Raw genomic sequence first — 16,606 nt, forward strand, 5'->3', positions numbered from 1 at the left:
ATTAAGTGGGTGTGTGCGTATCAGATCCTAGAAATATGGTTTTATATCTTTTTTTTTATATAATAGACTAAGATAGTTTTTAAAATTTTGATATCAAACGCGTCGAAGTTCCTTCCGATCGCTTAAAAATTACAATGAATTTATCGTAAATATCGTCAGCAACGTCAGTACCCAACTGATAAAACAGTAAATCTAACTATACACCATCATTTATCTATCGTCAGCAACGTCAGTACCCAACTGATAAAACAGTAAATCTAACCATACACCATCATTTATCTACTCATTATTGGGTTGGGTTTTAGTAACTTGCTTTGATCGGAAGTTAATATCAAAGTCAATGAAAAATGATATCCTTCAAAAGCTAACGAAACCACTTTGGACATAATATTAGTTTTTAAGACATTTGTGAAAAATGAATTTTAATAATCGCAAATTACTCAAAGCATTGGCGTACTTTCCACTAAATTGTGAAGTCACATAAAGTGCAATTTCGTAACTTCTACCACAGTTGCATGTTTTATAGTAGACTGAGAATGAAAATAAGATAAACGTAATAAAGTCGCTTCAGTAATATATTATTTAATCCAACACAATGACTTCGAAAAGCTCTTTCTTCTGATTATTAATTTAAAAAATAACTTGCCTGAATTCAGGTTTGAATAAAATTACTTGAAGTGTTTGTTTGTTTTGGAATTTCGCGCAAAGCTACACGAGAGTTATCTGCGCTAGCCACCTATAATTTAGCAGTGTAAGGGTAGAGGGAAGGCAGCTAGTCATTACCACCTACCGCCAACTCTTGGGATACTCTTTTACCAACGAATAGTGGGATTGACGGTCAAATTATAAGACCTCCACGGCTGAAAGGGCGAATATGTTCGGTGCGATGGAGATTCGAACCCATGACCCTCAGATTACAGTCGAACGCTTTAACCCACCTGGCCATGCCGGGCCTACTTGAAGTGAATAATACTTATTCCCATTACCTTGGAACATCACTCAGTGGCTACTTGTGTAGGGATTTATGTATAGTTTCTGTGTATTCTGTATTTCTTTGTACTTTTTGGCATTGCCATCCGTACATTATTATTATTTTGTCAAAAAAATACTTATTTTAAACAATACCAAAGAATATTTTGTAATAAATGATAGTCGCTACGAAGGCAGCAGTTTTAGCCTGATTTGATGAGTTGTCTCGACAGACATCATGTGTTGAGGTTAATGAAACGCTATACTGCTTCTGTACTCCCCAAATTAAAATGCAACATTTTGGTGTGTAAATCACTGTAACAACTTCAAACATTGGCGAACTAACCCTACTGACGCCAGAATCAGTAGAACACTTGACTGTTACACTACTCGCCTGTTCTCTATTTTAGAGATATTTTGGTTAAACTGAAGATCTTTAATGGCTTTTGAAAACCTCAAAAACCTACGTTAGATATTAATACTAGTTCCTTAGATTGCTATATGAGAGATTTGATACTATGATGAGCAATACATGTGTCGGCCATTTTTCCTGCTCACTCCTACATATTAAGCACTACAGTGCTTATTGATGATATGGTGTTGCAAAATTCTTACCCTAATCCTGATTTATTGTGGTATAAATAACTGTAATAAAAATTACATTTCACCAACTTAATCCAGTTCACACAATAAGACTTATTGTCAAGTAGTTTACAAATATAAATATCGCGTCTGTCATATCCCAGCCGGCCATAAGAACCTTCTGGTTACTTTTAAGCATCACTGATGGATTATGAAAAAAAGACATGTGGCTTTGGTTGGATTCTTATTTCAACTGAGTTCACATCACCTCAGCTTGTTACATTTGTATAGGAGTTTATCTAAGTTTGTGGTTTATTTCGCCAGCAATAACGTTCTGTCGCGTGGTGTTAGCGTTCGTTTTGTGAATATCTTTAAAGTTCATCTTAAAACTAAAATTATTTCGATTACGAGGCAAACTGTCAGATTTCTATAATAGGTATCACAACTCTGGCCATTTGTTAAATGCGGGTGTACAGGGTTATATAGTTTGCAGAGATTTAGATTCATAACTTTGTTTGATTTTTAATGATTTTCACTTTATTTTAAAATCATTTTATCATTAATATGTTTAGAATTTTTTTTTTTGTTACCACTAATTTTATGTGTATGTATGTAAAGTAATTATCCTTAACTAACATTTCTTTAGTATCCAAATAAGTACAGTCATTTTCATGAGATATCTTGAGCCATTGATGTATGTTTATACCCCTTTTGACGGTGGATTAATAAAGAAAAAAACACCACGTGAATAATAAAGTTAACGTGTGTGTTCACGGATACCATACACGATATTAAACCTTCAAAATGTAATACTCACAGGTTGAAAGAGACTTTTTTCCTCAATAATTCCATTCTTCAATCATTACTAATATTTTTGTTTTGGTGAACCAATGTATTTTTATATTTTAAACTATAACTCTTCTCATAATGAAACTTTTAAGAAACTTCTCTAGGCCTAGATTTTTTTTTCACCGAGTACTTCATTTATAAACCGTATTAGTCATATCACACGGACAAAACTAGCATTCAAACCTGCAACACAAAATTACGATAAGAACTACTTTTTATATATTATTAAATCTTCTCACTTGTGATAATGAAGTCTAATTCAACCAGAGTTCCCTCGATATACATTTACCTCAATATTTAAGTATTACTGAACCTTTCTGGTCATGACAAGTAAATCTAATTCAACCAGTGTTGCCTCAATGTAAATTTACCTCAATGTTTTATTAACTCCAATTATGTAATCTTTAAAGAACTGTAGAATGTACTCCCAGTAGTCAATATCTGAGATGAACATAAGAACGTGTAATTTTAAACAAAAACTATTTTATTCATTTCCTCTAACAGATATTTACAAATAACTGAGCAACGAAACACATTAACATTAGATTAACCTACATGATAAAATATTAACAACATTTATTTTATTCTTGAAGCTGCAAATCTTTCAAGTAACTGATGTGAAATTCGTCTACTTGCAAACACTGGCCATTGACAAACAAATCGTTGCATATTGTATTCTTCAACTACAGATTAAACATGTTTCATTCCTCCACGAAACAAATATGTTTCACATACAATCTATTAAATTTAGGGCCACTTTGCGATTTGAAACAATAAAGAAAAATTAAAAAATAAACTACTAAAAGATTCTTGGTAAAATACGACTACAGGCCTTGTTACCGTGACTGAATCCATGTTGTTTATCGTACTGATGAAAATGTGGTTAAACGGGTGTTATTTATGATACTTGTTTGTGTTTATAATAACAGCTATACGTATCTTAAGTTAATTAATCTTTAAATAGAATACTATTAGCATTTTACCTCCATGTTAAAGCAATTATTCTATGTTTACGTCGGAAGAGGGCATCTTGTTATAGAAGTAATCAGACAACGAGCTTTGGCTTCAAGTCTGGCACCAACAAGTCTGTTTGGAAGAAGACAAAACAATCGAAAAAAATAGGGCTGCGACAGACGCCCGCTGGTTCTGTAACGGGAGAAAAGAGCAAGGACACGCAGTTGTGTTATGGTGGACTAACAAGTTGACATTTCTGAATCCCTTAGTGTGGTGGGGCTACATGAAACTCGTAACAGATGTGCAAAATGGGCTAAAGAGAAAAAAAAAAGCAGTACGTCTACTCCATGTCCAAACACAGATAGCATGTTACTGCAAAATGATTTTTTTTTCAAAGAATACATCCGTTTTTTTAAACAACGTTTTAAAGCTAAACATCTTATGCAAACAGCCGTTAATTGCTTTGGGTAAATGTGTGAAAAATATTATTCTAGTATGAAATTGTTTACGACCCCACAAATTTATATATATTATACGTTTATATGTTTAGATAACGTATGTTTACATGTGTACACACTTATATATTTAATTAATTGTGACAGGCTTATATATACAACAAAATATCTAGCCCTCATACCTTGAACTACAACATGTATTTATGTTGTAATGCGACACAGGAATCCAGCACCGCCAAGCGACAATTTACATTTCGCATCGTTGACCTTGACGTTGCAATTCAAAGTACTGAACTTAGTTTTGATATATTAACTTAAATCTAAACTTATTTTAAACAGTGAAGATAGAGGTTTCTATGTGGTTTATTTCTGCATGGTGTTTTATGTTTGAAACTGAATGACAGCTATGACCATATATTATCCATTTACCTAGCAGACGAGAAAGATTCCATATTATTAACCCATACGTATACATATACAAAGGCTAAGAATCACTGACAGTGACACACTGAGTGGCGTAATAAACCTTCACTGCGTGCAACTGAAGAAATAAATGGGCCTTTCTTCATTAAACGTTGTTATTCATGGGAAAACACTACAGGACGTTTTTAATTTTATATAATAACTCAATTTCGATTCAGCCAACGCGGCATTGAAAATGTAATTAACATGTGGGGAGTTGTAATGCAAACACACAACAGCGATGTACCTGATTTCTCAAGGCGATATCTGTTGAACGTACCAGGTGACGTTCACGGATGTGTGCATATATATGCCCAATATCAACAAACATTTCGCAATTTTTAAAAACACAGAAACATGTTCGGGTACATGTTATACAAAAGTTAATTTTTCCGTACGTTACAAGAATTATTGTTGTTAGTATACACTTTATACTATACGTTTCTCGTGTTAAAACAAACTGCATTTGCACGGGCCGATGTTTTGTGAATTCAAGTGCTACTTTCAGAATTTTGGGTAAATCTAGGTGGCCACATACACATAGTCGTCCCTAATTTTTGAAATGAAAGAATAGAGAGAAGACAGCCGGTTAACAACATCCACCACTGGCTGTTCGGCTATTCTCGTATAATCGAATAGCGGGATCTGAACAGTATTTATACAATAAAGAAAAAAACACCACCAAAGTGCGCAGAGAGTTTTTATGGGAACGGGACACAAACCTTTAACCCACGGTTTCAGTTTGATAATGGCAGCTACTAGACCCCCTCTGATCCATGCAAAATCAACTCTCTAATATTTCATATTCTTTCTACATTAATAAATCAACCACATGAATTTTACTGACAAATGATTCAAAGAATGAACTACTTTTGAGATTCTAGTACATTAAATCTTGTGTAAGTTTTTGTATATAGACATGAAACATGCACATATACTGAAAGCTTGATATACAGAAACACCATGTGAGACCCACAAGGTTTCACAATTTTTTTTACAATGAAAGTACAGTGAAAATTATAAATATTAAGTATAACAGGAACATGATTTCACTAGTTCTTGCAACATTTAGTTTTGGATTGATGGTTTCATCTTATACATATATTTTGATTTCTACATGAATATTTTAATAAGTATATGCATGATATATTGCATATTATGAAACTGTAAAATACCAGTTATTAACTTATATTAACAATACAGCTCCTGCAAAGCCACGTGCTGTCAAATATATTTGTAATTTTTCCTAGTATATTCTCTTTACCTCTAAAAACGTTAGAAGTGAACAGCGGTATCTATAATTAAAAATGTGTACTATTATTTATCCTTTAAGGCATATTATACTAAAAAAAGTGTTTTAACACAGACTTTTTACTACAGACTTACAATAATTGTAAAAATAAAGTGTTTGTATTTATATTTCGTAATTAGAGCAAAACCACTTAGGCTATTCTACCTGTCACCATTTTGAACTATTGACCAGAGAGAAGGCAGTCAATCAGTACTTCCCTACTACCCATGATAAGAATGATAGTAATATTTTATTGTATTGCATGGATTAGAACCTGACTCACAAGCTCCAAAATCCACACTTACCATATGACAAACAAATGCCCTAGAAAAAAAATGGAACATAAGCTCTACCATACCAAATATTTTATGAAAGCAGTTTAATGTATCGTTTTTAAAATCTAATAATAAGCACAGCATTATGTACTTATTACAAGGCCAGTTTATTTTTACACAAATTATCACTTTTTATGGATTTCACTATCAGTTATTTATAATCAACAAAGACATTAATGTTTATAACTGTGACTCTACTGTCAGGTGTCTCTTCATCAAACAGTATTCAAATACCTTCAACAACCCAGCAGTGATATAATTCATTCTGCTTCCTTTTCAATAAGACACTAATACATTCAGCATAAAAAATAATATTTAAATTAATTATAGAAGATTTTCATATTGTTGTAACTACTGTAAAATGCACTCAGCCAATTTAATGGTTGCACTTGTTCAAGATAAAATTGTTCATGTTGTCCTTATTTTCCTAATGTAGATGTTATTAAAATGTTATATACTAGCACTACATAAGTACAACATATCATACTTCTTGAGAAACATCACCTACAAATTAAAATATTTTACCAACGTGTAGATCATTTGAGTTTCTTACATCTAAACCTTAAAGTGCACTCTGCAATCCAATTGCCTAATACAATGGTTTTTCTTCATATTCTACTTTTATTTTTTACAGAAACAACTAACAGTGATAAGAAAGAAAATCAAACACACAGTACCAAGTATTAGTTAACAATTATTTTGAGTCATAGAACATATGTAGATAAATTCCTAACACATTTTAGCCTCAGTCACTGTACTTGGCTATCAACTGATGCTTCACAATATACTTAGTTAAAACTGTAACAAGAATCTTGACTCGTGTGCTGAAATCTTGCAACTAAAGTTAAATAGCAAAGTCAAACATGTGTTGGTAAAATATACTTTATATTGGATACAATATATTATTCAACACAATTTGCAGTATATTGTATTGGACACTAAGGAGTAAAATGTTTCTTGATATTTTAGGGTAAGTGAAAGGTCCTGAAATCTGGACGAGTTTTGACAGCTTAAACCCAACATTATATTTTGATACAGCATCTTTAAAATTTGAACTATTTTTTGACAGCTTAAATCTAATGTATGTGTTTTGAAACAATATTATTGAAAGCTGGAAGCATTTTGACAACTGAAACCTAATATGTACATTTTAATACAGTTCCTGAAATCCAGACTAAACTGATCAGCTGAAACCTAATGCACATGTTTAGACCATGTGAAATGTTGGCAAAAAATATTATTCACAGTAATAATACCAAACTGATTAAACAATGTATTCTAATCTTTATAAAAACATTAAAAAAGGTATATTCAACTGGCTAAACTCAGTACCAGATTGATTCTTAGTTTTACTATATGTAGGTAATTTGTTCTGATAAGTTAACTGTATCTACTACAACCTGAAGTACATAAGATTTGACAGCTGATGAATAATCCTACCCCAAATTGCATTTTTACCAACATACAGACATGAGTGTTAATACTTACTATTAAAACCTAAAGTAAACATAGCTTTGGCAGCTGAGAAATCACCCTGCCTCAAACTGTGTTTTTACCAACATACAGACATGAATGTTAATAGTAACTATTGAAACCTGAAGTAAACATAGCTTTGGAAGCTAACAAATCACCTTGTCTCAAACTGTTTGAAAAATCTCTTTCTCTCCATATATATTCATATTTTAAAATTTTCCACCATTTCCATTAATTGTTTTGTGTGTCTTCTAACATTCATTAGATTTTCTATGCAATTTAATTGGACTTTTATTTTTCAATGTAATACTGGTTCAACAAAGAGTGTGTCACTTAACTTCTGTATTGCAGGTAACATTACGGATGACTCATTGATCAGTGTATTTTAAGTGGCCCAGGCACAAATATCGTTTCACTTGTATCACATTTTACATTGCAATATTAAAACAAATCTCTCATAGGTTTTATAACCAGCCAAACATATTAACTTCTGTAAATATATTAGTATCAACTCAAAGTCTTTATTTAAAAAAGGAGAGAGCACTAAATATAACAAGCAAGTCTGTCTTCTTTATTTTAGTCTTGTATTCAAAACAGTCTCTCATTCAGCATATCAAAACTTTAAAATAAGAATATTGCTTAATTTCTAATCTATAAAAATTAAGGAAGACAAAATCTGTTCTCCAGATTACTGTATTATTAGGAAGACTGCTAGCTACCAGAATATGAAACAGTTCTTGAAGCAAAATTTCACATTGTAAGTAAATATTCTGGATGACAAACTTGTTATAAATACTACAAAGTTACTATTTATTAAACACAAAGATATGACACTATTTATTCTTCCAAGGCATATCAAACAATGGTCTTCCCTTTCTTTGTTCTTGATGAAGAAGAAATATATATATTTATTGTATGATTACTAATGTTATCTCCATTTTCAAAAATAAAAATGTTACTATAAAAACTGAAAATAGCTAGTATATTACTTGTCATCACTTGCAGGTAAGGTTTTGGAACTAGTCATACTTAATATAAGGTTATCCTGAAACTTAATATTTATAAATGATAATTGGCATTACTTTAGAAAGGGGTTTTCATGCTATACTAAATTACCAGCTTTTAAAAGGTGTTTTTTGGTTTTTTTAAATGAGAACACTTCAGTATATATTTCATATTCCATCTACCAGAAAATTTTAATTAGGAATGATACATAAGATTAATTAGTAAATTATATTCTTATGGAATTGAAACCTTATAAGAGAGACAGAAAAATACCTTGATGGTAAGAACAGAGGTTACCGACAAACATTTTGAGGTTAAGAGAATGTGGCTGTGATGTTCCTCAAGAGTTTCTTTGTTTTGTTAGGACAATAACATAACTACTTCAGTAGTAACAGTACACCCTACATCGATGGTGGTACTAAGATGTGTGGAAAATGATTTTTTTCTGTTTCAGAAGGAAATGAACAGTCTTAGTGAATATGGGAAGAACATGTTAAATGCATTTAAAGTAAGACACACAAACCATATGAGGTATAAAAGTTTGACAAGACTTTCATACGTATTTTGGAAAACTTAGTTACAATTCATTAATGTCTGAAACCTTACTTAAAGACGTCCTTTGACTGTAGCTAACAGAGATTGCAATCTAATTAAATTTTGTAACTTAAAGATATTTAAAGCGTGTGTAAGATTTCTGGGAAATCTCAGAGTACTTGAAACATTATTAACCTCATTGTTACAAAAGGAATATGTTCATAAAAAACATTTTCTTTAGACGCAGAAGTGAACTTATTCAGGTACTTGAGACTGCTAAGAGGTTTGACAATATAAATGTAGAATGATTATTTGAATGGTGATGATAAGGTTTGAAACAGTAATCTTAATTTTAGTGATAGTAAGTGTAGATTTTGGTTGCCCAGATTAAGAATTCTTCTCAAGCATAACTGCTTCTTTTTTGAGAGTTATGGGCTTATAATATAATTTTGTTGGATATGTGAATGTAAAATATAACATTCAATCTGGATTATTTGCTCTATAATGGAAAAGTACTCCAATGGATAAAATATCAATCTATTAGCTTGAAATTAAGTTATTTCAGTACACTTTATCAGGAAAACTACTCCAGAAGTTCATTATTCAAAGGAAAGATGTAATGCTGATCAAAAACAAGAAGGTACCTAGGTTTTAAAATTTATATGTTGTCAGCATCAATAATACTTTTTATTAGTTTTCATTTCTAACTTTATCAAAGGAATTCTAAAATCAACTTGTACAAGTATCTAAAATGCTTCAAATGTCAAAACAATTTCACTCTCCTAGTTTACTTATTAATAAAACTCTATGCAGGTCCATATTTTTTAGTTTCTTTCTGATTGAGGAATCACTTTCAAAGCTCTTAAAGGGCAGTAAATGTTGTACTGCCACCTTTCATTTATACAAAAATGTAGCTACTACATAATTTTGATTGATTTATGCAATATTTCATTTTTAAAAAAAATATAATTCTTAATTAAAGAAAATACAAAATATTTAGTTGGAAATGTTTATATACAGCAATATTTATTTCACATCAGTTGAATCTTAAGAGCACTTATAAATTCTTGCAAAAAAGAAAGTGAATTTCAATCAGGATTAAACATTCACCTTTTGTTTTAGTGAAATGTAGAGAAAACTGTATGACATTAGAGTATATTACTTTAGGTATGTAGAAGTAGCCTTAAACAGAAGTGACCACAGAACTACAAGTTAATGTATTGAAGGGTTATACATTTAAGATAATTAGAATATTAAGCTAGAAAGTTAGAACATTTTAATAAGTTATTTCCTGTCATTTGAGTTTCAGGCTTATTATAAAGTAAGTTTGCAATTGTGAGAAAGGTTTCCAGAAAGTTTATCCAAAAGTGTAAAAAGTTTAATGCATATTAACTTGGTTTGAACAGTGGAATACTTACAACTACATCTGAATGGCTAAAATTAATAAATATAACCTTCGCTTTAGACACAGCTACACACACACACATTTTCAAACAAGCTATTTCTCTTCTAGAGCTAGCTTGATGGCATGTTTCGTACTGTTACTTCACTTTTCTACAATAAGCATATGAACAAGAAAGACTTACACTTGGCTCTGAATCATTAGCTTCAGTGGTTGTTCTAAGAGTGAAGGTATAACCTCTATCATTGTGTTTGTTTTTATTACTTTTTATGTAATGCAACATATTACACCACATAACCAAGTGGATTTCTCAATGCATATTTTCCACTTTCAAAACAATAACTTTAAATATTTAACTGTTTAGATGTTTCAAAGTCTTACAGTTATGATGGATATGTAAAACAACCTGAAACAACATTGCATAATATTTTCACCAAGCATTTCATACCATCAGCACACTTGACACTGTTATTATCAATGGCATACATAAACAGCTAATGTAATCAGAAACACTATTTAAAATGTTCTACTTTCTATTACTGTGCCAATTTTAAATCTATTGTTAAGCATCACAAGTATACTTATCAGTCTCTTAGTTACTAAAGCAAATTTGTTAAATCTCCTATTGTACCTTTTGTCACAAACCATCTGAATATATTACAAAGTATCTCAAACTTTTTTTCTCTGGAATCCTGTTTTGTAAGGATGAACATTCACCCCCCTACTTTCTCTCATATGTCAGATAAATAAAAAATTAACAGATAATAAGTCCTGTTAGAAATACATAAAATACTAATATAACAATAATTCTACACAGACATTTTATTTTTAAATGATTCCACAACTTTAAAATAAATCACAAAATGTAAAACACTAAAAAGCACCACACTGAATCCAGGAATTCATGGCATGCCCTTTTGTCTCAACAAGTTACTCTGTATTTTGAGATCATGAGTGTTCTATAACAGTGGTAGTCAAACCCCACAATTTGGTACAAAAAAAAAAAAAAAAAGAGTAGCCCAAGAGTTAAAAGTAGGTGTTGCTAACCAGTTGCCTTACCTCACAATTACAGAATACTGTATGCATGAAAACTTAAATTAAACTGAACTAAAAAATGCTTTCCTTTAGTATATCCAGATAGCAAAGGGGTTAAGGGGAAAAAACCCTTTCTGAATATATTTGTATTTCCAAAAATAAATGAACACCTTCAGACAGACACTTGTTGAATCTTTTCAATTCCTTTGCAACCCCTTCCCCCTTTGGAGTCTCTTACGACCCACAGTTTGATAACAGTTGACATAATGAAATCAGAATATTGTAAAAAAAACAACAACAAACTAATAAACAAACAAAAAACTTTATAAAATTATTCACTATTTCAACTGTAAAGCAATTTTCAAATGCTGTTGAATTACCCAGATAAATGCTAACAATGACTTCCAAACTTCTGATAATAATAAACAAGACTGTAATTACACATTTCATGACAAATATTTATTGTTAGTTTTAATTATTTTCTACATCAAAATGCCATATTTATTCTTTGAAAAATATATGCCTTGTAAAAATTATTCTGTGTGACACATTAGAACCAAAATACAAGTACACTGCATAAAGGCTATTGTCTTGTACTTCATCTATAATACTCATAACATAATGCAACCATTATTCCTATTATACAATATCCTTGAGATCTTAATAACTTGTGATACTAGTTCAGAATCACCAACAGCAAAAAGAAACCCAACACCTGATTATTTCTGGAGGACCCACTTTCCAAAAGCTCTCAAGTTTTCAGATTTTTTTTTTGTTTTACCTTTTCTTGATTGTGGGTATTCTTCAAGTAACATAAACAAAAATATAAATCTTATGTGCAATACTATTTCAAGCAACTTAAGTAACACAAAGGCTGGATTGTATATTACTGGTCAAGAATTTGGTTTAAATCAATAAGTATTCCTCGGAAATGAAATACAATGTTATAACTAAAAATGCAAGAGAATTAAAGCAAATAAAAGCTGGAAATAAAAATATTTGCTATTTTATGATATATAAAAAGTAATTATTATTGTTCCACATAAACTTAAAACCATTCTCACCTAAACTACTATAACAAAGAAAGAAAAGGGTGGCAAGTCACTCTGTCCACCTACTGTAAATAAAATAATAAAATCTGCTTCCTCTAATTTAACTTCCAATTCAATTTAAACATAGATCTTCATATCCACTTATCCAACAATCCTTTAAAACAACTCTAACTCCAAATGCATACTTACACTGAATAAGTCACTTCATAAACTTGTAACTCATTCTTATGGTAACAGGAGTAAAACCACAAAGAGTACTCCAAATAAAATTACACCAGTTTTATATGAGATAGAAATATTATAATACACAAACACACCAAGAGATAATTTTGCCTTTCAAGGTTGTCCTTACACACACACACCCTCCAGTACAAATCTGAACTAACTCTCAATTTCTCAGAACATATTTGATCCCCTTTGCATACTTCTGTAAAGTGCTCATCTCCACTGCTGCTAACACAACTTGTTCCCTAAACCTACCAACCTATTAGATTATTAAAAATATCTTAACTGAAGCCTATCTTAAACTTCTTCCTATCATCCTATTAGCTTCAGAATGTGGATAAATGCCTTTAACATATTAATGTTTTGGAACATCTTGTAAAATTTACCGAGATCAATCCGTACCCTTCTTTTCTTACAAAAAAATGAGATGTCCCCATCTAGCCTTGTATAAAAACCTTTCCATCCATAGGGTGATACTAGCACCCTTCCTGGAATCCTTTCCAAAAAACCAATACCCTTTCTTAGATGAGACCAAAACTGCACACAGTTTTTGAACTGAAACCTAACTTGTCACTTGTATATAATTACATTTTTAACTTGCAGTCAATAAGTATATAAATACACCATAAAATTATCTCATCTTTACCATTTCAACACTTTCAGTGACTTTCCAATCACCATACTGAGAACCTGTTCTTCTGTCACACAAATGAACAAATTTCCATCTGTTAAATCACAAACACGGGATAGCCAAGTGCATTATCTGAAACCGACTATGAAGTTAACTTGCCAAATATTTGTCCAATTTATCACTTGATCTGAGTCATACTTCAACATCCTCAAGATAACCAGAAACATCTTAATGTTAGCAGTAAACATTTAGTTTAGTAATTATGCCCTTCTCTGCATCATTAATGTACTTAACAAAAAATAACAATCTGAGCACTGACCCCCCTTCAAGACACTCCACTAGTAAATAAGGTCTATTTAGACAGTATTTATCAATTAATTACAACCAACAACATGCCTTTGCTTTTTCTCATCTAAGAACCCTATACATGAATCAAGTAGTCTTCCCTCACTAACACTTATGTATTTATTTTTAACTAAACTTCTGTGCAGCACCTTGTTGAAAGCTTTCTAAAAATTTAATCATACCAGTCTGTTATTCACATGAAAAGTAACACCCTAAAATAAAGGTAACATATTGCTAATACAAGATTTCCCTGTTGTTAATCCATGTTGGCTTCCTTATTTAAAATTCCAAGAAAGAAAACAAAATTAATTTCTCCTTCCACCACAGCTAAATTATTAGTAGACAGTTTTATTACAAATAACATGTAAATTTTACATTCTTTTGAGATTTGACGATCAACAGCAAAATAATTCACCCTTATTATTATCACAAGTAATAAACAAAGATCTCAAAACATACCTCAGTGTAATTATATTAGCCAGAAAATTGGCATCTACGACCACTCTTTGCTTTCCACCACATAAAAAGCCAATTTTCTAATCACTCTTTTTTACCAATCCCACGAGCATCTAACCTACTCAGTGATTTATTGTAATACCTCATTAAATGCTTGTTGTAACATCTAGATGGCCTAACCAAAAATAGTTAAAAGAAAAAAAAAACTAACCAAAAATAAAAACATATACTTAACTTTTAAGTTTTTGAGTTAAAGAATATAATTTCAGTTTGTTTTAAATATTAATGAATTATCCAACTTGGTATTAGTATTACCAGTTTTAAAGATATGGGCTGAACTACCTATTCCTACTTTGCTCATTTCATACTCTTAAAAATATTGAATCCCACAGAAAAATCTGTTAATTTAAATTACTTACCTTAGCTGATGCTTTCTTGTATCTGGTGATGGCAAGCTTCATAAGATCTCTTACCAGAATATTTCCATCTCCACAGGGTACTATGACACCAACATCTCCAAAGTTCACAGTCACTTTCATTTTATTTTTCTTCAAGATAATGTTGTAATTCCAAAACAACTAATGTCGTTCTGTAGCTAAATACTGAATCGTTTACAATTTAAATACTTTTATTTTAAATTATAATTTAATGTGATAACTTGTTCAAGTGAACAACTGTTGTATAAAATTAACTACTAACATCTATTAAAATATTGATAAGTGTAATATGCTGATTGTCATTACATCATGCATAACAAAACATAAATAGCAGAATAATTCTAAACTTCATCATTTAGTTACCACGATCAAAAGAAAATCCGGACATAATAAACTAGTTACTAACGTCTGCATTGCTTTACTCATTACCTTCCAAACATCTCACAGCTATTCAGAAGCTCGCCTGATGGTTTTGAAGTTGAGTAAATTAATTATATACTAGCATAAAAGACACAGGTTTCTTAATCACAGTTAAATAGTATCTCGCATTCTCCAGGAACAGACAAGTTCAAATCTGAGGTCCTTTCGTTTTTTCTTCATGATCTTTAAAACATAATTTATATTAATTTTTGGAGAAGTTATTTTTTAAACCTTTTCTTTAAAATAAATCCAAATAAGAACTGTGTTTCTTAACCAAACTTGATTGTCATGCTAAAGATTCCAGTTCCACTGATAAGGCCACACTGTTTCAATCTTTCTACTTGATAACAGCCAATAAATAACCGTTAAATCTTTGCACACCTGGCATGGAACGGAGATTTCCTTACGAGTTGCCGTCATCGGCCATCAGGCCTTCCATCTTCAATCTTACCCGTTGGTTTTCAGACAAAGGTTCTTGTTTGAACATCAAAATCCCTAAGTGTCTATCACACAAAAACTTGTTTTTTTTTTCACATACAAAATTACACTAACACTAAAACAATTTCTTTTTTTCTGAAGGCGACTAAATAAAAGATAATAATAAAAGAAAATATTTTTTGTCAGAAATGGAACAATAAACAACACATAAAATAATACCTCGCTTAACACGAACGGTTAGCCGTCTAGTAAACGCGCCTGACCTAACGAAACAGGCTATTGGTGTTTCAAACGACGCTTGATTGGCTAGCAGACGACGAACCAGTTAATAATCTAGCACAATAGACGTCGCTTAAATAGAGTAGTAACGAAACAAAAAGTGGTGTTTTTCATTGTTTGTTCATTTGTTTTACTTTGAAATGAGTAACTGAAGTTAGCAAACAGATTACAAGAAATATAACCGATTTATTGAAATAAATACTTATGCAAAGCAAAAATCAAAATCTTAAAAAAAAAAACACATAGTATTTGACACCCAACAATGACAAATTGGCTTGCAAATGAAAAACAAGAAAAAAGAATTGTCGGCTCTGTATAAGACTATTTGTTTGTTTGTTTGTTTGAATTTCTCGCAAAGCTACTCGAGGGCTATCTGCGCTAGCCGTTCTTAATTTAGTACTGTAAGACTAGAGGAAATGCAGCTAGTCATCAACCCCTCACCAACAACTCTTGGGCGATTTTTTTCTTTTTTACCATCGAATAGTGGGATTGAGCGTCGCATTATAACGCCCCCACGGCTGAAAGGGCAAGTATGCTTGGTGCGACGGGGATTCGAACCCGCGACTCTCAGATTACGAGTTGAACGCTTTAACCCACCTAGTTATGCCGGGCCTCTTTTAGCTTCTTTAAAATTTTAAAATAATTTTACCACAATTGAAACTTTATTCTAAATATATACATAAAAAATATTATAAGCTTGGTATTTTCACTTATTTGCAATTTAACTTTTCTACTTATCCATTTATAAAAGTGCTTGTAATCAAACCCTAGTTATGTGTGTGTGCTTATATTTAAGCACAAAGCTACAAAAGGGACTAACTGTGCCGTGCCCACGGAGGGTATCAGAACACGAATTTTAGCGTTATGATCCACTGGTGTATACAACTACGCCACTTGAGAGTTGAATCTCATTAATGTGGAGGAAAAAATAATTTGAGATAGACTGGTCAAATCAATGCAAAGTTTTTAATTTATTT

The 16,606-nt window shown here is 31.4% G+C and overlaps 1 protein-coding gene across 2 annotated transcripts in view; it reads right to left on the bottom strand.

Moving 5' to 3' along the window:
- Positions 1-15,612, bottom strand: part of LOC143246445 (partitioning defective 3 homolog) — a 95,281-nt gene extending 79,669 nt beyond the window's left edge. For both annotated transcript variants that reach the window (XM_076493175.1, XM_076493174.1), the window contains exon 1: positions 14,475-15,612. In XM_076493175.1, the coding sequence (XP_076349290.1) occupies positions 14,475-14,594 (120 nt within the window). In that variant the 5' untranslated portion in view covers positions 14,595-15,612. The remainder of the gene's footprint in view (positions 1-14,474) is intronic.
- Between the last annotated feature and the right edge of the window lie 994 nt (positions 15,613-16,606).

This window comes from Tachypleus tridentatus, chromosome 3, assembly GCF_004210375.1.
Source record: "Tachypleus tridentatus isolate NWPU-2018 chromosome 3, ASM421037v1, whole genome shotgun sequence".
NCBI classification, from domain to species: domain Eukaryota; kingdom Metazoa; phylum Arthropoda; class Merostomata; order Xiphosura; family Limulidae; genus Tachypleus; species Tachypleus tridentatus.